General features: G+C 37.8%; 1 protein-coding gene across 1 annotated transcript in view; it reads right to left on the bottom strand.

Annotated features, from left to right (window-relative positions):
• Positions 1-27096, bottom strand: part of LOC126252500 (RING finger protein 145-like) — a 202111-nt gene that overhangs the window by 6151 nt on the left and 168864 nt on the right. The window contains exon 6 of the mRNA XM_049953395.1: positions 2907-3057. Within this exon, the coding sequence (XP_049809352.1) occupies positions 2907-3057 (151 nt within the window). The remainder of the gene's footprint in view (positions 1-2906; positions 3058-27096) is intronic.

Raw genomic sequence — 27096 nt, 5'->3', positions numbered from 1 at the left:
ATAGAAGTCGTTCTGACATGGGTGTGACCTCCATGACTGACTGGCCCAACCACCAAACATTTATGCTACCACAATTATTTTGTGGCACATGAAGGTGAAGCTTTATGATTCGAAACTGGTCATGGAAAACATTAAGAAATTACTGCCAACTGAAGAGGTTTTTTTTATTTTATAAGTCCTTTAAAGGCAGCACTTTTTAAACCTTTTGTTGATCAAATCAGGTTATATTGTGCACCATAGGAAGAAACCATTCACGCTGAAGGCTGACCACTGACAATCTTGCCTGATGGAGTGAATGTGTGATCCCCTTCTAAGACCCAATTGTAACAGTGTTTTTAGAGATGGTCTTTAAGTGCTGGTTTATGACAAAAACAAGCATCTGCAGTTTCAGAGCCACATCTCAAGTTAGTATGTTCTCAATTATATTCCTTTCTCCAGGTGTGAAATGACCTTTAAGTGTCTCCAACTTTAACACATCTCTCTGACTGACTGGTGCACCAGTTATACAATTCCAAACAGTAACTAAGCAAAAGATAAACGTTAGCTAAAGAAACACCCTGAGGAAGGCCACCAGCAGCAGTGCTTCATCAGGAAAGAGGGAAGGAGAGGGAAAGACGAAAGGATGTGGGTTTTAATAGAGAGGGTAAGGAGTCGTTCCAATCCCGGGAGCAGAAAGACTTACCTTAGGGGGAAAAAAGAACAGATATACACTCGCGCACACACACACACACATATCCATCCGCACATATACAGACACAGGCAGACATATGTAAATTCCATTAAAATATATATTGAAAAATATAGCCTATGCCTATTCGGATTTTTATTAGAGCTTCGTGTAAAAATCTCAAAGACAACTGGTTGAGTACTTTTCAAGATTTTTGGTAGCAACTTATTGAATATAATGGGAATCTGTGGATGGAACAACAGATGAAGTAAGGGAAAGACAACCAGTCACCTATAGCAGGTTGATGTGTGATGCAAAAACACACATAACAGGAAACAGCGAACACTGGCTTTCAAACTCAGGCTTGTTTTGCAGCACACAGATTCACACATGAAGCTAAACAGACACCCAAAAGTGGCTGCAGTAGAGTGTGTTTGGGTGCGTGTGTAAATGTGTGTACTTTCCACTGGAGGAGAGGGGGGAGGGGTAGGGGGGGGAGGGCGGGGACACAAGAGTTTGAAAGCTAGTGGACACTATTTTCTGTTATGTGTATCTATGGATCAAACATCTGTTTGCTGTAGGGAAGTGGTTGCCTTTCTTTTATTTTACATTTAGTTTGACATCAAGTGTTATAATACCTTCATAGTTTTGACACTTTTATTCAGAGGTTCTCTCTTGACTACAGAATTTATGATGTGAGCAGGGGAGCATGTATGTGGGCTTGATATGTATTATGTGCAATGTCGAACTAAAATGTGATGAAAATAATGTCATGTAAAGTTATATTGTTATATCATTTTATCTACAGGATCCAAATGGTTCTGTTTTCAAGGAGGTAGGTGGGAATCTGTACGTTAACTTATTTCATTTTATTGTAGCAAATTGTGTATAACAACTATTAAAATTGTAGTACTGAACAATTTATATTTTGATAGTTTTAGTTGTGATTGGTGTGCAGAAAATAAAGAGAAAATAATCCTTCATTTTTTCCCTTGCTAATATTTATCTTAATATTGTAGATAGCATAGGCATAGACTACATTTAGGGCATGTCCATCCGCACAGGGTTTTTCTTTGACTTATTTGCCATGAGGTGTCACTGTGCACAGTACAGTGCTACCTGACAATAGTAAATGGCATGGTTGTGTTTTAGTGTTCCTATAGTACCGAATATCATGTGTACAGCTTTTAAGCCCAGTAATGTGGTAAACCACTTTATTACATGTTGTTTCCAACTACTGCCTATGTAATATTTTTACTTGTACTACATGTTTAGTTTTTATTTACAATATTGTGTATCAGGCCAATCATGGACTGCCTATAAACATGACTGTAGCCCAAATCATATGTATTTAATGGGTTAAATACTGTAACTGCTGTTTTAATTCTGTTTTAAGACAGACTTTATCCTGGTAAAAACAAATTATGGTTGCTTTGTAATCTGTATTCTAATTTTCTGATTTCTATGCAGTAAATTGAGAACTGCTGCAAAGCTGAAATGTTATAGTACACAAAATAAAAATAATATGGAAATAAATAACAGCCGATACAGGAAAGTTATTTCTTGCAAAGAAAAAATCTGGTAAGTAACAGCATCAGAATCAATGATGACAAAATGAAACAAAATAAATGGAACAGATGAAGAGTTTGTTGCTAAACTACTTTATTATTATTGACTAATCTTACCAAAAATCTCAGTAATTGGCAGTTTCAGTTACGTCTACTGATAAAACACCAACACACTATAAGAAAACCCTGCAGTTATATGCATAGAGTACATTAGACATTTCACAAAATAAATAAAAATGAAAATTAAAAAAGGAAAGAAAGAAAGAAATCAGCTGATACTTAATATTTTCACATAGTTAGTGGCACACAAAATTCCTCTCTAAATAGAATTACTTTACATTTAAAACTATGTTTTACAATACAGAAAAAATAGTGTTTTATGTGACATACACAGCACATGGCAGTAAATTGCAGTAGTTTACTGGAAAATGCATTTTTGCACGCTGCACAATAATTTTTATTTTATTTATGTACCCTGACACATTTTGTCCTTTTAACAAGGCATAAATGAAATAAAAAAGCTTAATGTGCAAAAAGTCATTTTTTAGCACTCTACCGCAATTTACATACAGCTGCTGCAAAAAGTGACCATCAATCAAAATTTCCATGAAAGTAGTTTATACAATATTGAAAAAAAATAGCTATTAAGTTAATGAAAGAAACATAAATACCTGCTCCAACTACAAGAACTGCAACAAGAAACTCCAATACTCTTGTAACAGCTCTAGCATAGTAAACAAGATCATCCAATGCTTCCCATGAAGAATCTTTGTACAGGTTATCAAACATGAATAAACAATAAACAACGATTGATCCTGCAACCTGTAAAAAAAAAATTTTTTTATTGAGAGTAAGTTAAAGTATTATTGAAATAAAGCTACAGAGTGCAATTTTTGTGGAAAATCTTGAATTCTCAAGGAATTTTTAATGATTAAGTGTATATACCCAACTGTTCATTAACTGAAACTAATGTACGAGTCGCTTTTTTTAACAAAGTCTCTGTGAGACTCTGCTTTGAACAGCGATTTGTTGTGAAGTCTTCACATTTGGATGAGTAACACAGAGCACTGTGTTAATTGCATTATCAGTCATTCAACATATGAAATCTCTCATACTGACCATGATATTTCAGTCTAGCAGTTCTATTTTCCTTTCCTTGACTGCAAGCGTAATACACACGTAAAAATTTGTAAAGTAGATTCTATTATTACTATGGATATATTTGAACAAATTTGGTTTCTTGGTTGGCAATGAATATTTTTTCATTAGCTATAAACCACTTCTTTATTAAAACTAAATCTTTCAATCAAACAATGGAAGATGCTAAAGTACCTATATGTAATGACAAAGAGCATAATTAGATGCAATGATAACAAATATGGACTTTGAAGATGAAAGACACAGAAAGGCTGGAGGCGTTTGAGATGTGGACATGGCGGAGAATGGAAAGAGTAAGTTTGGTGGACAGAGTAAAAAATGAAGAGGTACTGAGAAGAATGGGAGAGAAAAGACAGTTACTAGATGTAATAAAAAGAAGGAAAAGAAATTGGATTGGTCATATATTAAGACAGAATGATGGACTGATAAAAACAGTTTTAGAAGGTTATGTAGAAGGGAAAAGGAAGCGAGGAAGGAAGAGATTTCAGATACTGGATGACATGATGGATGGTACAACATACAGCAGCCTTAAGAAGGAAGCAAAGGATTGCAGAAAATGGAGAGGCGATGGACCTGCTAATATAGTAGAAAACTGATGATGATGATGATGATGATGATGATATTGATCACAAACCAAAGAAGTCACCATGTATGTCCATGAAACATTCAGCACACAACCTATGCTTATGACAACTGACATGATAATTCACATCAAACCAATGTTATACATTAATTACATCAAAATTACACAATGCAGTAGCAGATTAATACATTAGGCAAAATATTTTCAGGGCTAAATGCAAGTCAGACTGAAGTTGCATATACAATAGCAATACAAGGTAGATCTCTGGGAGGGGATACGAGAAGTAGAATATCAAACTTAAGAAAAAGAAAGTACAGATGAATGTAGAGGAATATATAACCTATGAAAAAGGAAGTACAGATAAATGTTGAATACATAATGTCTCTGTTGTTTGGTTTCCTTCCTTCCTATGCTTTATATCTTACTATTCAAATTTTTTGTCAAAACCAGAGACAAACCTTGTATGACTATATCCACAGAAATCATCTTTGGAATGACTTCTACAATCACTTACACTCTTTTTCTGATTAAATAGACTATGCCACTTCTGTCAGGTCTTGTGCTCCACGTTAACAAAATTGTGTGTACCAAATAAATCACATACTTCCCTGCATTCCATAATTTCAAAAACTTATAGTTAATGCATAAAATTGATCTAGATACAAAAAATCATGTTTAAACTGGTTACCTGTTATTAATGCCATTCTTTAGAAGTACATTTATGCAAACAATGTCGTGTCCATGTATGAAAGGTTCAGAATTAAAGATCAACCATTTGATTTACATTGTTTTCAAGCTTTAGGTATCTATATCTACAGCCAAACTCTGAAAACTGTGAGAACTGTATGGGAAAGTATGTCATACTGTATCAGTCATTAGGGCTTTTTCCCAAGCCATTTACCTATGGAGGGCAGGAAGAATGATTGGTTAAATTCCTCTGCACACAGTAATTAGTGTAATCTTGTTTTCACAATCTCCATGGGAGTGACATGTAGGGGGTTGTAAAATATTCCTAGGTTCATAATTATACGTTGGTTCTAGAAACTCTATGTGTAGGGTTTCACAGTGTAGATTGTGTGTATCTTCAAGTGGCTGCCAGTTCAGTTTGTTCAGCATTTTCATGGCACTCTCCAAAGGGTCAAACAAACTTGTAACCATCCATGCTGCCCTTATTTATATCCATTCAGTATCCCCTGTCGCTCTTATCTGGTACAGATCCCACACACTAGAGCAATATTCCAGGACGGGGCACACAAGCTGTCAACAAGCAAGCTGGGATATTTTTACTTCCCCTCTAGTTTCGCCATCTGCCTTTTTAAAATTTATTTTTTCAATTTTAACTAATTACCATTAACATACATAAGTTCTACTCTGCATTTTCATAAAAGAGAAAGGATGGCCCTCAGTTTTAAAGAATGTAACACCAGATCTAATTTTCTGCTTAACTTTATGTATGTAATGGATTTTCTAATTTATTTTGAATATTCCTAGTTAGTATCTTTTGTTATAGGATGAAATCAGTAATCATTTCATAACTTAAATTCTATTGTTGACATATAAACAAATATAAATTTTGTAATAATTGTAAAAATTATATCTATTTGGCTCTAGTTGAAAACATGTTAGCAAAACCAGCCCTTCATTAATTCCAAAGTAACTAATGGTTTTGTCAAAAGTATTGTTTACGTAACCACATAAGTTAATTTCATCATTTAAACAAATAATTCAGTTTAGCTCTTGTAATGGAAGAAACTGTTAAAAAGATGTAACTTTTCGATGTATTCAGTTAATTTAAAGAGTTAAGTTTAAATTTAATTTCTGTAAATTAAACTTCGAACAATGTGTAGTTTCAGCACCTATTACTGTGATGATATACAAGGGCCTGAATTTTGGTCATGGTGACAGTCAGTCCACGCCCAAGTTTCAGACGGAGAACCTGTGTTGGTTAGAACAACAACAATGCATCAACTTAGCAGTGTAATAAGTGTTACACAATTAGGCCGTGTGTTAAAACAGTGACAGTGTCTGCTCCATGCATACCTTTCTACTCTTCAAGAACTGTGAACTTTGTGGTTAGGCTTTTACTGCTCATAGATGTTCAACAGCAAACAATTTTAGCAGTATGTGGATGTTCGCCTGCAACCTATTAATGAGGCTTATCGAAAGTTAAACAATAGTGCATTGGCCAGGTATAACTGTGTATTATTCAGGGGTTGTGAAAAGTGAAAGTAAAAGTAAAAGACTGTGAAATGCAACTGTGCATCTGTTGGCTACATCATTCAAAGCAGTCAGTGTTTACTTCCAAACCCCATTTTTCAGACAGTGTAGCAACGCAGTACCTTGACACTAAGGACAATCAACAAGCGAAGAAATAAACAAATCTGGTGAACCATTACAAAACATTGTGTTTGCAGTCTCCTTCCATAGACTAACTGGATTTCCCTAATATTCTACTGCCAATGAAGTGTTTAAATGAACCATTATGCTACATTATGTCAATTAACTCATTACAGTGATTGTAAGAATAAAATGTAACTATGTACAAGACTTGGTTTGCTAACCCTATGAAACTTTAAAAATGTGTGTGACATGAAATTTATCATTAGTATTGATTTTATATCATGATATATATAGATTTGTTTCCTGTAACTTTAACATATAAATCTCTTGTACCCTCAGTTTTCATAGAGGTGATACTTAGAAAGCCTGTAATACATTTACACTTGTCACAACTGTGTAACTCAGTAATTCTTGTACATTGACTTTCCACTTAGCTATGGATTTTTCCCAAGTTTTGGTGCTTAGTAATTTGTTTCTGGACATTAAAATGGCTGTGAAAGTAGGCATATTCATCTTTGCTCATTTTATGAGTTTAATCCTATCCCCTGCCACATGAATCTATTGTCCAATTTTACTAGCTTTTTCCAATATAAATTGTTTAATAAAATCGAATTCCCATGTTTGAGACACTTCAAATCTGTAGTTTCTATTTTCAGGTACAGCACTTGAATTAGATTTAGCAGTGTCAGGGCCACTCTGATATTTTAATTTCGTCCAGTGCACAAGTCCAGAAACACAAGAACATGCTTGAAGTTTCTGGCATTTTCAAGCAAAGGAAGAAAAATTCATAGCAAGTACAAATTTAATTTCTCAAAGGCCTTCGACACTATTGGCCACAATACTCCACTGCTCAGATTCAAAGCTGTACAGGTGTTTCTGTGCCTGCTGTTGAAATTATCTGATAGAATTCAAACAGTTCACTTCAACAACCAATATTCTATTTTCATGCCAGGTGTCTCTTCAAGGGTCATCTTCGCCCCACTTTTGTTCATATTATTTGTTGTTGTGGTCTTCAGTCCTGAGACTGGTTTGATGCAGCTCTCCATGCTACTCTATCCTGTGCAAGCTTCTTCATCTCCCAGTACCTACTGCAACCTACATCCTTCTGAATCTGCTTAGTGTATTCATCTCTTGGTCTCCCCCTACGATTTTTACCCTCCACGCTGCCCTCCAATACTAAATTGGTGATCCCTTGATGCCTCAGAACATGTCCTACCAACCGATCCCTTCTTCTGGTCAAGTTGTGCCACAAACTCCTCTTCTCCCCAATCCTATTCAGTACCTCCTCATTAGTTATGTGATCTACCCATCTAATCTTCAGCATCCTTCTGTAGCACCACATTTCGAAAGCTTCTATTCTCTTCTTGTCCAAACTATTTACCGTCATGTTTCACTTCCATACATGGCTACACTCCATACAAATACTTTCAGAAATGACTTCCTGACACTTAAATCTATACTCGATGTTAACAAATTTCTCTTCTTCAGAAACGCTTTCCTTGCCATTGCCAGTCTACATTTTATATCCTCTCTACTTCGACCATCATCAGTTATTTTGCTCCCCAAATAGCAAAACTCCTTTACTACTTTAAGTATCTCATTTCCTAATCTAATACCCTCAACATCACCCGACTTAATTCGACTACATTCCATTATCCTCGTTTTGCTTTTGTTGATGTTCATCTTATATCCTCCCTTCAAGACACCATCCATTCCGTTCAACTGCTCTTCCAAGTCCTTTGCTGTCTCTGACAGAATTACAATGTCATCGGCGAACCTCAAAGTTTTTATTTCTTCTCCATGGATTTTAATACCTACTCCGAATTTTTCTTTTGTTTCCTTTACTGCTTGCTCAATATACAGATTGAATAACATCAGGGAGAGGCTACAACCCTGTCTTACTCCCTTCCCAACCACTGCTTCCCTTTCATGTCCCTCGACTCTTATAACTGCCATCTGGTTTCTGTACAAATTGTAAATAGCCTTTCGCTCCCTGTATTTTACCCCTGCCACCTTTAGAATTTGAAAGGGAGTATTCCAGTCAACATTGTCAAAAGCTTTCTCTAAGTCTACAAATGCTAGAAACATAGGTTTGCCTTTCCTTAATCTTTCTTCTAAGATAAGTCGTAAGGTCAGTATTGCCTCACGTGTTCCAGTATTTCTACGGAATCCAAACTGATCTTCCCCGAGGTCGGCTACTACTAGTTTTTCCATTCGTCTGTAAAGAATTCGTGTTAGTATTTTCCAGCTGTGGCTTATTAAACTGATTGTTCGGTAATTCACACATCTGTCAACACCTGCTTTCTTTGGGATTGGAATTATTATATTCTTCTTGAAGTCTGAGGGTATTTCGCCTGTTTCATACATCTTGCTCACCAGATGGTAGAGTTTTGTCAGGACTGGCTCTCCCAAGGCCGTCATAGTTCCAATGGAATGTTGTCTACTCCGGGGGCCTTGTTTCGGCTCAGGTCTTTCAGTGCTCTGTCAAACTCTTCACGCAGTATCGTATCTCCCATTTCATCTTCACCTACATCCTCTTCCATTTCCATAATATTGTCCTCATGTACATCGCCCTTGTATAGACCCTCTATATACTCCTTCCACCTTTCTGCCTTCCCTTCTTTGCTTAGAACTGGGTTGCCATCTGAGCTCTTGATATTCATACAAATGGTTCTCTTTTGTCCAAAGGTCTCTTTAATTTTCCTGTAGGCAGTATCTATCTTACCCCTAGTGAGTTAACCCTCTACATCCTTACATTTGTCCTCTAGCCATCCCTGCTTAGCCATTTTGCACTTCCTGTCAATCTCGTTTTTGAGACGTTTGTATTCCTTTTTGCCTGCTTCATTTACTGCATTTTTATATTTTCTTCTTTCATCAATTAAATTCAATATTTCTTCTGTTACCCAAGGATTTCTACTAGCCCTCGTCTTTTTACCTACTTGATCCTCTGCTGCCTTCACTACCTCATCCCTCAAAGCTACCCATTCTTCTTCTACTGTATTTCTTTCCCCCATTCCTGTCAATTGTTCCCTTATGCTCTCCTGAAACTCTTACAACCTTTGGTTCTTTCAGTTTATCCAGGTCCCATCTCCTTAAATTCCAACCTTTTTGCAGTTTCTTCAGTTTTAATCTACAGGTCATAACCAATAGATTGTGGTCAGAGTCCACATCTGGCCCTGGAAATGTCTTACAATTTAAAACCTGGTTCCTAAATCTCTGTCTTACCATTATATAATCTATCTGATACCTTTTAGTATCTCCAGGGTTCTTCCATGTATACAACCTTCTATCATGATTCTTAAACCAAGTGTTAGCTATGATTAAGTTGTGCTCTGTGCAAAATTCTACCAGGCGGCTTCCTCTTTCATTTCTCTCCCCCAATCCATATTCACCTACTACGTTTCCTTCTCTCCCTTTTCCTACACTCGAATTCCAGTCACCCAAGACTAATAAATTTTCGTCACCCTTCACACTATCTGAATAATTTCTTTTATTTCATCATACATTTCTTCAATTTCTTCGTCATCTGCAGAGCTAGTTGGCATGTAAACTTGTACTACTGTAGTAGGTGTGGGCTTCGTATCTATCTTGGCCACAATAATGCGTTCACTAAGCTGTTTGTAGTAGCTTACCCGCATTCCTATTTTCCTATTCATTATTAAACCTACTCCTGCATTACCCCTTTTTGACTTTGTGTTTATAACCCTGTGGTCACCTGACCAGAAGTCTTGTTCCTCCTGCCACCGAACTTCACTAATTCCCACTATATCTAACTTTAACCTATCCATTTCCCTTTTCAAATTTTCTAACCTACCTGCCCGATTAAGGGATCTGACATTCCACGCTCCGATCCGTAGAACGCCAGTTTTCTTTCTCCTGATAACGACATCCTCTTGAGTAGTCCCCGCCCGGAGATCCGAATGGGGGACTATTTTACCTCCGGAATATTTTACCCAAGAGGACGCCATCATCATTTAATCATACAGTAAAGCTGCATGTCCTCGGGAAAAATTACGGCCGTAGTTTCCCCTTGCTTTTAGCCGTTCGCAGTACCAGCACAGCAAGACCGTTTTGGTTATTGTTACAACGCCAGATCAGTCAATCATCCAGACTGTTGCCCTTGCAACTACTGAAAAGGCTGCTGCCCCTCTTCAGGAACCACACGTTTGTCTGGCCTCTCAACAGATACCCCTCCGTTGTGGTTGTACCTACGGTACGGCTATCTGTATCGCTGAGGCACGCAAGCCTCCCCACCAACGGCAAGGTCCATGGTTCATGGGGGGAAGGTTCATATTATATGTGAATCATCAAACTAGTCTCAGGACTGAAGACCACAACTACAACAACAACATATTATATTGCTTGGTATTTCGTTCATATTATATGTGAATGAAATACCAAGCAATATAATATGTTGTTGTTGTTGTTGTGGTCTTCAGTCCTGAGACTGGTTTGATGCAGCTCTCCATGCTACTCTATCCTGTGCAAGCTTCTTCATCTCCCAGTACCTACTGCAACCTACATCCTTCTGAATCTGCTTAGTGTATTCATCTCTTGGTCTCCCTCTACGATTTTTACCCCCCACGCTGCCCTCCAATACTAAATTGGTGATCCCTTGATGCCTCAGAACATGTCCTACCAACTAATCCCTTCTTCTGGTCAAGTTGTGCCACAAACTTCTCTTCTCCCCAATCCTATTCAATACTTCCTCATTAGTTATGTGATCTACCCATCTAATCTTCAGCATTCTTCTGTAGCACCACATTTCGAAAGCTTCTATTCTCTTCTTGTGCAAACTATTTATCGTCCATGTTTCACTTCCGCACATGGCTACACTCCATACAAATACTTTCAAAAATGACTTCCTGACACTTAAAATATATACTCGATGTTAACAAATTTCTCTTCTTCAGAAACGCTTTCCTTGCCATTGCCAGTCTACATTTTATATCCTCTCTACTTCGACCATCATCAGTTATTTTGCTCCCCAAATAGCAAAACTCCTTCACTACTTTAAGTGTCTCATTTCCTAATCTAATTCCCTCAGCATCACTCGACTTAATTCGACTACATTCCATTATCCTCGTTTTGCTTTTGTTGATGTTCATCTTATATCCTCCTTTCAAGACAATATCCATTCCGTTCAACTGCTCTTCCAAGTCCTTTGCTGTCTCTGACAGAATTACAATGTCATCGGCGAACCTCAAAGTTTTTATTTCCTCTCCATGGATTTTAATACCTACTCCAAATTTTTCTTTTTCATATAATATATGATTCATCAAACTGTTAAGACATGATGTGAAATCTCCTACTCGCCATTGCACTCATATCACAGCTGTTTGTGAAAAGCTGGTCTAAAAAAGTACCCCCTCTCTCTCCATCTCTCAAAGTGGGTGGGGGGAAGCACCACGGTGGAATTATCAGAATGAGATGAAAATTGGTAGATGTTATGTACATGTAAAAACAAACAGATGCAGTTATTTGGCTTGGGATTGATTGACAGAGTTGTTGGATGTCCTCCTGAGGGATGTCACGCTAATTTCTGTCCAATTGGCGCATTATTTCATCAAAATCCTGTGCTGGTTGGAGGGCTCTGCCCATAATGTCATAAACATTCTCAACTAGCGAAAGACATGGCAACCTTTCTGAGCAAGGTAGGGTTTGGCAAGCATGATGACAAACAGTAGAAGCCCTTGCTGTGTGTGGATGGGCAACATCTTGCAAACTGGTCCTGCTATGAAATGTAATGGCAAGCCACACCATCACTCCTGGCTATTGGGCCATAAGGCGGGCAACAGTGGGCTTGGTAACCTACTGATGTCCAGGGTGTCTCCAGACATGTCGCTGCTGGCCAATGGGACTCAGTTCAAATCAGGACTCATCACTAAAGAAAATTCTACTCCAGTCAATGAGATTCCAGGCTGAATGTGCCTGACATCACTGTAAACGGTCTTGTTGGTGTACAGAGGTCAGTGGTAGCTGGTGCAGGGGGTGCCATGAGCTCAGCCCCCTTCCTGTGAACTGTCTATTAATGGTCCTTGGGGTCACCGAAGCACCAGTGCCATGTCAGATCAATGATAATGAGGAATCTGGCACTCTGAATGCCTCTCTGACAATTGCTCGATCCTCATGTTTGGTTGTTCCTGTAGGTCAACCACTTGCTTCTTGATGCTGTGTTGCTTCTTGATGCTGTGTTTGGCCATAATTCACCCGTTACTGGCAACATCATCAGATAGTGGCAACACTCAGATTCAAATGTCGAGATTATGCCCTGGTATTGACAGTCCTCTTTTTCCTATCCTTGCCAGCTGTGTGGTGAAACTGTGCTGCAACATCACACTTTCATCCATTGGCCACTGAAGTTTACTATTTTGCGTTTCCTGTCAATACCTGTATGAATATCAATTTCTGACCAATTTGTATAACTCCTTCATGGAGGGCTGCCTTTCTTTCTCAGAGTGTACATAATGGAAGAAGATTATAACATATTTTACAGAATTTTTTAATCAAAACTACAGTTTGGAGGCCATTTTGAAATGTGGGCCATTTTCACAAACTGGGAACTGGGATCACGAGACAAGGTGGCTTGTAAGTTTGCAAACACTACAACATTTTCATTCATAAATCATTTTTATTTACTGGAATTTTGAATTTTGCATGCAAATATTTTACAAATCAATAATAAAAGTGATTAGAAAGTGTTACACCCCCCCACCCCCTGTCACCCACCCAACATCACAAGTTTTATCATCTTAATTTTTGTTTCACATAATGCATATTTTCATACTTTTAAATAGAAAAAAATTCAGAAAGGCATTTTCCCTGTCTTGCTAGTTCTCATGCCTTTTCAATAAAACAGCTTTGATTGTTGCATCAAATGGCTAAAGTACTCCTAATTTTAGCTGGTAGTAGAAGTGTGACTGTTGTGACATGGCAACAGTTTTATAATTGTTCTCACTCTGAGCTTCCTAAATTAAGATTTCTGGCATATCAGATGGAAATCTTATTTGTTTCCTAACATAAGTATCAAGAGGTCACATAAAATAGTAATTAACTCTTCCTTGTTTCCCCTTACAAATTTTCATAAAAAGCATTGACAGATCAATGTTTCAGAAAAACTTCAAATCATCCAGTCCTTTCCAACAACATACACACTTGCTTTATAAATCATTATGGAAAACAAATGTTCTGTAGATTTTATGTCAGCAGAGATATGTTAGAAGAAAAGCAGTAGTAGTAAAGCGATTGTTTTAATAGACATGTCAAGGAATAGTCAAACTGATATTGAACTACTGAAGCTAAGAAGTGTCTGTGAAAATACTGACAGTGTTCATTCTTCTCTTGAAATGTTCTATTTGGGAACATTTGAAAATGTACAAAGAAGTTGTTGTGACCCTTTTAAGGAGCATGTTAAGAAATCTAAAATTTTTGGAACATTGTCCAGGAAACAGCGAACTATTAATATTAAAATTTATTTAGTAAACGCCAGTACAGACAAGCCGCCTCCACACCAGGGATTCCTACTACCACCAAGGAATATTGATCTGTCGATTATTTCTGTAGAAGATCAAAATCAGTCATCCACAAATGAAAAGTAACACCTGTATGTGACCACAAGGGTGTTTACTAAATAAAATGCTAGGAAATCATTGAAAGTTGTTTCTTTAGCAATGGCAAAGAAATGAAAAAGTCTTGGACTCATCAAAGGTACTAAGTTTTGTATAACATCCCATAAGGCCATTTTATCTCCTACGTCGTATAGCTTGCAAGGGATGGCTCCTTGTGAAGTTGACAATCCAAGATGTACACCAGCCTGATCTACAGCTTCTGTGAATATTTAATGAAAGTTGTGAATTACTTGAAATTTTACCATTTAACCTATAAACTGCTATCAACATATGTATCAGTGCACAGTCGTCATGCTTCCAGTGCTAATGCCGTATATACGCAACAGGAGCAGAGCATGCCACAAGTGCTTAAGGTGGATATAAACATTTCACGTTTTTTTTTTTTTTTAGTAAATGCTAGCACCATGGTAACACATGACTTGTAGAATTCCAAACAGTTTGGAGGATTACTAGTGGGTCCTCGATGTGACTCAGATGGCACAAGCGGCACTTTGTTGGACTCATGGCTTGCTTTGTATTGTTTCACTGTGTTTGAAAATTTCCAAGCATGTGGTATGTTTCTCTTTCTTCATCTGAAACTGAAGACACCACGCCTCCTGATTCTTATCCTTCAACATCTCAAGAGCAGGAAAGATATTTTTCTTGTTGCATACCTTTGCTTTGCGGAAGTACAACTTACAGCAATACTGAAGATGAAAATGATGTACCCCTGGCAAAGAAAGCCAAGTTTGTGGACAAATTTCAGTGGTACAGGAAGAAGCTGACTCCCAGGGTTCATGATTTTGATGCAGTGCTTTCAGGTGTGACTATTACATTTCCAGAAGCCCTTAGTGTGCTACAAGTTTTTCACACATTGTTCACAGATGAATTATTGTAGACAAGGGTAATACTTACTACACTGTTCAGGCTAATATTCTTTATGAGAAGTTTCCTGGCAGCAACTCTTCTTATGGCAACAACTAAAACACTGAAGTATTCTGAATAATGGTTAAATGAGTCACTCCTCAAAACCCTGATTACTGATGAAATAACATCCCTCAACAGATATATATTGTTAGTCTGAATGCTGCATTTTTTGCAATCACAATGTTCCTGTTCAAGATAATAGGCTGTACGAAATGAGCTCAGTTGTTTCATACGTGAAAGGGAAGTCAGAAGAGCACTCACTCCACTCCAAAAAGTTTCCTGTTGTTCAAGAGACTCTTAACTTTCAAACAGTACATTCCATCTAAAGAATCAGGGCTACAATATTGAGTGTGACCTAATAAAAATCACATCTGCAATGGGCCATACATACCTTTTTTATGCGGTATAATCAGCCCCAATTGATTAGTTCTGTCAGAAGGGTCAATATGGAGTTAGATCAGCTGCTTCAGACAGCTGCTTTGTTAGTCATGGGTTTGGTTCCTATTGATACTATTGGTAGGTAGGACTTCACAAGGCATCTCAATATCTTTGGGGGGAGGGGGGGGGAATGGGGGGGGATGATACTAAAACTCATGGGAGTACCTCTTTTTTAGGCTAAGACCAGTGTCCAGTGATTCAACGTAGAATTAAATTAAGCTTAATGAAAAGCTCAGACAGGCAGGTACAAGAGATGTTAAAATATCACAAGATGTTAAAATATCAAAAGATGTTAAAATATCACAAGATTCTCATAAAAGTACAGTAGAAAAATAATGTAGGTATTTTACATCAAAATATCAGGGGATTGAAAACCAAGCAAATGAGTTTCTCACTTGTTTAGAAGATTTAGAAACTGAGGGTGGACTGCATGTACGAAGCCTCTCTGAACATCATATAGTCACAGATACGGAAATGGTAAATGTAAGTGGATATAAGATTTCAGCACACGTAAGTAGAGACACTATGGAGAGGAGTTGCCAAGTATGTTAAAATTTATCATAGTGTGAAAAATTTAGAAACTAAAAAACTTTGTGTAGAGCAACATACAAAAGCATGTGCTTGTGATTTTAAACTAAATAATGGTGCTTTTATAATTGTTGGTGTGTACACATTCCCCCTGGGAAATTTTCAGCTTTCTAAACAAACATGAATTCTTTGTTGTTTTATCTGTCGGACAGAGGGCAGCAAATTATTGTTTGTGAGGATTTCAATGTGCATTTTCTGAAAGAGTCTGACACAAAGAACAACCTTGAAGTTTTACTTGTTTCTTTCAATTTGACATCAGTTACTGATTTTCTTACTCGGATAGTACAGGAAAGCAGCACACTGATAGAAAATGTTTTTATAGCCCAAGATAAATTCAATCAAATAAAAGCTTTTCCCACTAAGAATGGTCTTTCTGATTATGATGCACAGTTAGTTACAGAATCTGACGTAACTCCATACAGTAATGTGAAACAGTCCCCCAAAATAGTGCACTGAATTACCAATTTAATAACTGCAATATTTCATGATACCTTTGTGGGTACATTTGCAAATAGTTTCCCTAAGAAAACAGTGAAACATAATTGTAAGAAACAGTTTTAAAATGCTGTGGCTAACTAAAGGGATAAAAATATCTTTTAAACAGGAAAGGGAAATGTACCTTATAGCTAGAAGGAGTAATGATCCAGATACAACCAAACATTATAAAAACTACTGCACTGTATTATGAAGAAGAAGTATTAAATAGTCCACAAGTATATGCATAATGTTTAACATTAGCATCTCTGATAATAAAATTAAAACAATTTGGAATATTCTTAAAAAGGGAAACAGGGCAACCAAGAGCACATGAAGACTGTATCCCTATCAGACTCCATGAAAAGTTTGCGAACAAAAACTCAGAAGTAGAAAATATTTTTAATAATCATTTTTGAGTGTTTGGAGAAAGTAGAAGCCAGCTGTCCATTAGAAAATGCAAGGCTGTATATGGAAGAGGAAATACCTAAGCAATTTGATAAAATGAAATTCAGCCCACCTCTCTTACTGATAATAAATTCACTCACACATAAAAGCTTGCATGGAACTGGGGGCATTTTCAACAAAGTACTAAAAGCTTGTTCTCAAAAGATAAGAAGGATTCTCAGCCATATATGTAGTAGCTCACTGAAAAAGAGTATTTTTCTGGATAGACTGAAATATGCTACTGTTAAACCATTGCATAAAGTGAGGGATAGATCTGATGCCACCAATTATCGCCCAATATCATTTCTGACAGCTTCACCAAAATTCTTGAAAAAGTAATGTATTCAGGAGTAGCGTCATGTATTTGTAAAAATGGGGTACCAACAAATTGTCAATTTGGTTTTCAGAAAGGTTTTTCCAACAGACAATACTACATATGCTTTAACTGATCATATATTAAGGCTCTGAATAACCAAACATCACCCACTGGAATTTTTTGTGATCTCTTAAAGGCTTTTGACTGTGTAAATATGATTTTTTTCTAGATAAGTTGAAGTATTGTTGTCAGAGTGGGACAGTGCACAAATGGTTTAATTCATATTTAATTGGAAGAATGCAGAAGGTTGAAATTAACAGTACAGACAGTCTGCAATAATCAGCAGATTCCTCCAACTGGGGAGGTATCAAGAACGGTGTCCCACAGGGTTCAGTCTTGGGTTGCTTATTGTTCTTAATAAAAATTAATGGGTTGCCACTATATTCATAAAGATGCAAAGCTATTTCTTTTTGTAGATAATACAAGTACAGTAATCATGCCCAACAAAAAAGAATTAGCTGAGGAAATTGTAAATAATATCGTTCAGAAAATTATTAAGTTGTCCTCTGCAAATGGACTGTCATTAAATTTTAAGAAAACACAGTATATACCGTTTTGTACAGAAACATAGACTTTGGATAGAAGTGTGTTGTTAAGGTAAAATATTCCAAATTACTGGGTGTGTGCACTGATGAGAAACTGAATCTGAAGGAGCACATTGATGATCTGCTGAAACATTTGAGTTCAGCTACTTACACTATTAGGGTTATTGCAAATTTTGGTGATAAATACACGACTAAACTATCCTACTAAGCCTATTTTCATTCACTACTTTCATAGGGGATTATATTTTGGGGCATAGCATTAAAAGTCTGACAGATAGCCAACCAGCACTTAAAAACAAATTAAAAGAATTTCAGAAAGAGAACTCCTTCCACTCAACAGTGGAATTTTTAGATGTGAAGTAGTAATTGTAAGGGAAGAAAGAAAGAATCAAAGAAAAAAATTATATCATATAAAGAAACTTTATGTTAAACTAACACGTTCCACATCATTATGAAATATGTAGTGTAATGTAGGTCAAAAGACACTGATGGTTTTGATGTACCGGGCGATCAAAAAGTCACTATAAATTTGAAAACTGAATAAATCACGGAATAATGTAGATAGAGAGGTACAAATTGACACACATGCTTGGAATGACATGGGGTTTTATTAGAACCAAAAACAAATACAAAAGTTCACAAAATGTCCGACAGATGGTGCTTCATCTGATCAGAATAGCAATAATTACCATAACAAAGTAAGACAAAGCAAAGATGATGTTCTTTACAGGAAATGCTCAATATGTCCACCATCATTCCCCAACAATAGCTGTAGTTGAGGAATAATGTTGTGAACAGCACTGTAAAGCATGTCCGGAGTTATGGTGAGGCACTGGCGTCGGATGTTGTCTTTCAGCATCCCTAGAGATGTCGGTCGATCACGATACACTTGCGACTTCAGGTAACCCCAAAGCCAATAATCGCACGGACTGAGGTCTGGGGACCTGGGAGGCCAAGCATGACGAAAGTGGCGGCTGAGCACACGATCATCACCAAACAACGCGCGCAAGACATCTTTCACGCGTCTAGCAATTTTTTTTTTTTTTTTGTTCTAATAAAACCCCATATCATTCCAAGCATGTGTGTCAATTTTTACCTCTCTATCTACATTATTCCGTGGTTTATTAAGGTTTCAAATTTATACTGACTTTTTGATCACCTGGTATGACAGAGACCTATGTATGCTTTCGACATGCCATATGGCTGGAATGAAATTCAATCAGCTGGGAAATTGGACAATCAAACCAACACCAAAAAATTTAAACCAAAACACTAGAATGCTGCAAAAACTCCTTTTTTCACTCCTTAGGCATATGCTTGCTAAAATACCACATTATTTACAAGGTACAAACCAGAAAGGTTATTTCAATCACTACATTTGGTTGGTTGGTTGTTGTGGGGAAGGAGACCAGACAGCGAGGTCATCGGTCTCATCGGATTAGGGAAGGATGGGGAAGGAAGTCGGCCGTGCCCTTTGAAAGGAACCATCCCAGCATTTACCTGGAGCGATTTAGGGAAATCACGGAAAACCTAAATCAGGATGGCTGGACGCAGGATTGAACCGTCATCCTCCCGAATGCGAGCCCAGTGTCTAACCACTGCGCCACCTCGCTCGGTAATCACTACATTTCATCTCATCATTATTTGTGAGATTTTAGAGAGGTATCACTAAGAGAGGAAAGCACAAGGGGATCGTCGATCAGATAAGGAAAACCATTGCAGCTTCGAGAAAGCATTGTTGAAACATCGGTGAAACAGCATGTGCCTGAAGTAGGTGCATCATAAACAATATGATGTGGGACATGTGTTGTGGCTTTTCTCAGAATATATCACACACACAAAAAGAAAAAAAAAAGAAGAAGAAACCTGAAAGGTGCTTCTGTGCTTTTGTTATCTAGCTTTAGGAACTTCGCCAATAAAGAATACTCAAAGTACACTTTATTTTAAGAATTTAGTCATCACAATAAATACAGAAGATCCCGCAATGATAACAGCTCAGTGCAGCAAGCACTGCAATTCTCAGTACCATATTGCGTCCAGCAGGGCAGGCATTGCTGCGTGGAGAGGCTTGGCCACATGGATGTGTGCACTGTTATGGCACACTCAGCAGTGAAAGGTTAAGGTGACCACAAGAATACAAGACAGGCATCCAGAATACCTTTGATCCAAGTCCCATACCTTAGCATTAAAATTCGAGCAAACAGCATTGGAATGCTACATGATCCAGTGGAAAATGTGTTTGATGAACAAAGACGTGCTGAATGCACAGACTGTAACAGTTTAATTGAAATACTTAATGAGAAACTTGGCAGAAGTTGTGTTACAGGAGGACTGCAAATACTTTTTGTAGAACCAACTTCGTGTGGGAAAAACTAAAATGGACCAATGGGCTGCCTTCTTCAGGTGAATATTCTGGTACACTGAGTTACCAACAGAATCAGCAGCTCCTTTATATACCATGGATGGCCCACCATGCATTTGCGAACAGCAGCACTGCTACCAGAGAAAATTGTATTCCATGTCTGACTTTAAGTGAAGACCTTATCCCTGTTAATAACATTATCAGATTATTGAATCTCAATGGATTCCTTCAGAGCACATTCCCAGAAACAGGAGCAATCATTTATGCCTTATTATACAATATCTTATGTCCCTCATGAACACAATGTTCTGCAACTGCGGCTGTCTCTGGCTGGAGAAAACGAGTGTGACAGTGCAATTCTACACATTGGTCCTGAATACTACAGATAGTTTGATCAATATGAAGTATCTCACAAAGACAAGGAATTTAGTGTACTTTAGTGTAGTGTGTTTTCTTAGTCCCAAGTCATCCTTTACTGATCCAAGAAGGCTGTAATCTTAGCCAGTGTAGTGATGTGGGCCAGGCAAATGCCCAGTGGGTGGGACATTTATAAATGGGCATTTGCCCGAGAATTTGCCCAAAGCAGTTTTAAATGCCGAAACTCAGGGCATTTATAAAAAAAGCACTTTTAAAAGTTTTTACTGCTAGAATGATGCATAATGTTCCAGTTAAAATAAGGGAATGATACTCCTGATATTAAAAGTTAGTAAGTGTTTATACTTTGCTTTATTACTATGAATAAAAGGAAATATACATATTATAAAGCGCGCGCGCGCGCGCGCGCGCACACACACACACACACACACACACACACACACACGTGAAAGAGATTTAATAACAAAGAACCCAACTGGTGTTGTTCCATTCTGATGCTAGTCGGATTCCTACAGAACCCACGATTCTTGGAATTATGGGATCGGAATCAATATGTGACATATTCCTAACTAAAATCATTATGGATGACTTTTTTTACTGTAATTCCAGTTATTTTAAGTAAATGTTAGTGCTACTGCTATTATTGCAAATAAGTAGTAGATGAAATTCTGAGTGAGTGATTGATAATTTCAAGTAAATCATGTCATTATTTGGGTTATTTAGGTACTTGGATTTGGCATTACGAGAGTCATTCGTGTCTATGTGGTTGACTGAGCAGTAACACAACCTTGTCTTTCTGTTATTAACAGTTTTATAGACAAAAGTCTATTGATCAGTTCCAAGAAGGTTAAGAAAAAAGGACTTGTTTGGAAGTTTTTCAGTTTAAATGGGAAAAGAGTACCTTGCAAATATTGTTTTAAGGAATACAAACAGTCAAAAAAATGGGAAAGCATATCAAGAAGTGTTTCAAGTGCCCCCAGAATTTGAAAAAAAGTACTTGAGTTAGGTACAGTGATGGAGAAAAAAATTTTTTTTTTTATTCAGTAGCATAGTATTAGTAGAAATATTACCTACAGGCTAGCTACTTAATATGAACTTAACTTTATTTCAAAAATTACTTCTTTACTGAGTATCATCTTCCTTTTTGATTATGTACTATCCCAAGAATTGACTTCATTAAAGATGTAAAAAGTTATGTTTATAGTCCAATTTATTTCCCCTAATACCCCTCCCCTAACTCTCAAGCAGCTTTCTCAACTTGGTTACTCAACCACTGATGAAGCTGTGTTTGAAAACCCCTTTTTCAATACAAAATTTCAGCTTAAATTTTTTATATCTTTTTTTAATCCATTAATCTTTAAAATGCATAAATGTCTGGGCATTTGTCCAGGCATTTATTCTGGGCATTTGCCCCCTGACTTATAATACCCAGGCATTTTACACCAATAAGCCGGTGGCTGGTTGGTTGGTTTTGGGGAAGGAGACCAGACAGCGTGGTCATCGGTCTCATCGGATTAGGGAAGTATGGGGAAGGAAGTCGGCCGTGCCCTTTCAGAGGAACCATCCCGGCATTTGCCTGGAGTGATTTAGGGAAATCACGGAAAACCTAAATCAGGATGGCCGGACGCGGGATTGAACCGCCGTCCTCCCGAATGCGAGTCCAGTGCCTAACCACTGCGCCACCTCGCTCGGTAAGCCGGTGGCATAAATACACTTTAAATGTTGTATCTTCTATAAATTTTTGAGATTTTCGAGCAGGTAAAAAGGCAACTGATTTATAAGTATCCTTTGAGGATTTCCCTGTAGTCCAAACTGAACAGCAATATTTGTTGGTCAGTGTAACCATTCTGCTTGAAAACAACTTTAAGATCGATTGTATTCACCATACATGGCCCGCAGTAACTTCTTTCTATTCGTGAGGCTGAAGAGAACCTTGAAAGGACATCCTTTTGCCACCACTGATGAAGTAACAACAGAATCGCTCAAGGAGCTGACAAAATAACAGAAAGTGATTTGCAGAAGTGCTCCAAATATAGTAAAATATGCTAGCACAAGTGTATTATATGTGACAGAGGATTACTTTTGAGGTGAGGATGCTAATGTTGATGAACAAACAAAGATTATTTACGAAAACCAAAAGTTCCCATCACTTTCTGATCACACCTCATACACCTGAAAATGACAGCCAGCTGGTCTGCTGAAATACTGTGTCAAGATGAGTAAATTACCTGGCAGCATACTCGAGAAGAGTATCACATGATGGTGTTTTGTCAAAAGCTATAAAGTGGGAAACTGAATAGCTAAGGATGTGGAAAGACATCTCCAGTTTTTTCATTATGATGACAATAGAAGTATAATTTCTGTTACTACATGAGATTGTCTACCTGTCCTTTCAGAAAATGGCAAAGAGTGTAAATAAAAAAATAAAAATAAATAAAAAAATCATTTTGCATAATCTGAATGATAAGTTCTTTATCCTTCCGATAAGACTACTTTTACTAAGTTTTGCGAACTCTGTCCACTAGAATGTGTTACTGTACACAGTTAGGGAATGCATAACATATGTATATGCATATATCACCAAAATGTAAAACTGATGATGCATGTTGCACATGTAAAACAACCATACACAGAACCTTTACAGAAACTTGTCTGCAATCTGGAAAATGAAGAGTGCATGTTGCATTGCTGTTATTAGGTGTCCTCAAGAATATGAACTGCTTAATCTTTTAGTGCAGCTGGAATCCTCAGATGACGCGGAAAATTTTATTTTCAAGCAATGGATTCAAACTGATTGACCTACACTGGCCACTTTAATGAAGACAATTAATGAGGTTGTTGAGTACATCTCACCCAAAAACTTTGAAACTTATCACAACATATTAGATATCAAAACCTCACCTTGCTACTTAAAATCAACCAAGGAAATGTCATCATGCATCATTAAAGTGAATTTTGCAGGAAACTATACATGTTTCCTTCAGAATGCTGCACAAGAATCATAGTGGTGGAAAATTCAAATTACTCTTCATCGTTTTGTTGTGTGCTATAAAACAGAGGATTCGATAAAGTTAATGTCATTGTCTTATACACGTGATTGCTTGTAGCATGACACAAACACATTATATATTTTCCAGAAATATATACTGGAAGAAATGCCACACATGCAACATGTAATTTACTTCAGTCATGGCAGTTCTGCACATCAAAAAACTTTAAGAACTTTGTAAATTTGTGCCATCACAAGCAAGGTCAAGGGGTAACTGTGGAATGGAAATTTTTTGTCACTAGTCATGGCAAAAATGAACGTGATGGAGTTGAGGGTAATGTTAAACATTTAGCCACAACAGCAAATTTACAGCATCCATACAACAATCAAATTTTAAGTCCAAAAGATCTGTTTATATTTGCCAAAACTCATACTACAGGAATGCCAACATTTTATGTTATGAACAAGAATATAACATGAATCACAAATATGTTACAAAAATGAGATGAAACTGGTTCTAACATTCCTGGGACAAGAGTTAATTATTTTTTTCAAACCACTGAATCAAAGTAAGTTGCTGATAAACTGTTTTTCATCATCCACTAAATTAATATAAGTTGGTTCAAACCAAGACATTTATCTCCATTAAAAAAGAAACTTTCTTTGCAGCTATCTTCAATAAGCTGTGTTATGTGACTGGAGGCTTTCCCGGTGCATGTGTTGTTTCCAGGGCTCCAGCCCAGTCCCACGATATCTCTGCGAATAACCTTTCTGCCATCATCAGGTGGTGACTTCAATGATTGCATCCAGCTGGACACCCAAGAGCCCTGGAAATAAGCTAAAGTGGCTTGGAAAAATTGTGGAGATCAATTAAGAACCCAGATGCAAAGGCTAAATTCATGGGACCAAACAGACTTCCCTCACTTTATTCAGGGCCACTTCATGCCGATGTTTGCTGGATCCCCTATGAAAATATTTTAATGAGCTTGATTGCTCCTAGTGTAAGTACAAGGCCTCATTGCTTAAATACTTTTGGAACAGACACAATATTCCCCAGTGAAAACTTGTTTAAAAGAATGAACACTTTTAGAATGTTATGGACATATTTTATGTGAACTGAGTCATTCACTGTAGACTTGATAAAAGTCACAAAATAAAACAAGTATTTATTTTCTTTCTGACAGAGCAGGCGGTCATGTTTTCATGAGATGTGCTTGCTTGTGTGAATGAATGGTGTGTGTTTCTCTTTTACCAATGAAGGCTGAAGCCTAAAGCTTATGCGTAAGTATCTTTTCATTGTGACTTTATGCAACTTAGCATGTTATATCTTGAGGTTAAGTAGCAATCTATATTTTCTTACAAAGAGAAGTATATGTTAGGACTGCTGAGTGCCGAAACAAAGATATTTTCACAGTGACACAGAAAGGGTAGCCACTACATGAATTGTTTTTACTACTGTTTTTTAATGTTTTGTTCATTTAACTAGAATTTTCCCAGCAGCTCTGCCTACATATGCGTTTGACTCATACACCAAACACACCTCCTCCTCACCCCTTGGTTCCGCCTCTTTCTCCGTAAGTCTGTTCACCTTATCTTCTCCTGCCTATGCCTCTTCAACTCCTCCTCCCCATCTTTGTCCATTTCCTCCCACCCTCTTTCAGACCATATACCCCCCCCCCTCCCTCCTTCTGACTACTTCCTCTTCCCCTCTCTCTTTGCATCTCTGCCTCTTTCTGTTCCTTTCCCACATGCCCACAACCCTGCCATCTACACCTACCAGCTGCTTAAAGCTCCTCCCCCTCCACCCTGCTCTCTGTCCATTTCCCCCTACCCCTCGATCTGTCCATTCTCCCCTATATCTGTGCCAACCTGTCCCCAACCGTGCTCATCAGCATGTGTAGCCCCTGCAATACTTTTCAATAAAGCAGGCCAATACAGCTCCAACAAATGCCTGTCATGCAGAGTTGGAAAATCATTTATTTGCCCCTGATGTACAGGCCACCCTGCAAAGCAGGTCAAAAGTACAACGATACTACTACAACACAACACACCAGTCATGCAGGGAAGTCAGCATGTTGGGGCCTGGAAAAGTTTCTTTTCCCTGACATGTAGGCTGCCCCAGAAACAACGTTGATTTTCCAGGTTGATATAGTTCCCATGCACCCATGGACTAGGAGTAGCACCTTTGATTAGTAATAAAAATGTCCTTGGTCCTGGCTTTGAAACCTGCCACTGCTTAAATTCTGATCAATAATCAGAATTGGTGGCTGAAGACTTCAGGTGTAAGAGGTCACCCTCATTCTGAAAATGGCCTTATCAAAGAGAGTGGAGGAGCAGACAGGTTCAGGGCACTCTCGTCCTTGGGGTGGGCAACTGCCCCTAAAGGCGGAAGAATCAGCAATGATCAACGGCATGAGGATGCAGAACACAATGGAAACTACTGCATTAAATACACATAATATGTATCCACAGGTCATGTGGCCTGCAACTGAAAAAGTGTCATGATGATCTCTCCATTGGAAAAAGATTCCGGACTGGTCACTCATTCGGACCTCTAGGGGGAGACTGCCAAGAGGGTCACCACGAGAAAAAGACTGAATAACCAGTGAAAGGATAATGTTCTATGAGTCGAGGCATGGAATGTCAGAAGCTTGAATGTGATAGGGAAGCTAGAAAATCTGAAAAGGGAAATGCAAAGGCTCAGTCTTAGAGATATAGTAGGGCTCAGTGAAGTGAAATTGAAAGAAGACAAGGATGTCTGGTCAGATGAGTATAGGGTAATATCAACTGCACCAGAAAATGGTACAATGGGAGGAGAATTCATTATGAATGAGAACGTAGGAGAGAGAGTGTGATACTGTGAACAGTTCAGTGATAGGGTTGTTCTTATCAGAATCAATGGCAAACCAACATGAACAACAATAGTTCAGGTACACATGTCAAAGTCACAAGCTGAATATGAAGAGACAGAGAAAGTATATGAGGGTATTGAAAGGAGAAAACAGTACATAAAGGGAGATGAAAATCTAATAGCAGGGAATGGAATGCAGTTGTAGGGGAAGGAGTAGAAGAAAAGGTTGCCGGAGAATAAGGGCTTGGAACAAAGAACGAGAGAGGTGTGAGGTAACAGGTGAGTCGTCAAGTCCTGAAAATATTCTAAGTTTGGAGGAAGCAGTTGCCGCACGGGCCACTTGGAGGACACGGGCCGCTTGGCAGGCTGACGACATGGTGCCAGACGCTGGCCGAAGCAAGAGGGTCCAGCGGCTGTGTGGCTGGGAATTCCATGTCGACACTATGACCCTGGTGCTTTGTGTCGATGAAGGAGATTTCTATGCCAGGAGTGCCAAAGATGGCGGACTTTATGAAACCTTAATGGCAGGCATTTCACAGTTCATATAGAAATTAATAGTAGCCAGAGGAATCAAGATACCTCAAAAAGAAACCTGTACATTACCATTATTTGCACGACGATTCTGATGGTGTAATCAGATTTTCAATATCTTTATTAGTTTAAAGTTTAATATCTGACTGTAAATTATACAAGTAACACCCAGAAACAAATTTCCAAAATATAAATGCTTCATCCGATTTTGTCGATCGCCATGTCTTTAGAAAGCTATTAGTGTAAACCTAAATTGGTATGAATTACAGG

The sequence above is a fragment of the Schistocerca nitens genome, chromosome 4 (genome assembly GCF_023898315.1).
Source record: "Schistocerca nitens isolate TAMUIC-IGC-003100 chromosome 4, iqSchNite1.1, whole genome shotgun sequence".
NCBI lineage: Eukaryota > Metazoa > Arthropoda > Insecta > Orthoptera > Acrididae > Schistocerca > Schistocerca nitens.
This window is presented reverse-complemented; position numbering and strand designations above follow the sequence as displayed.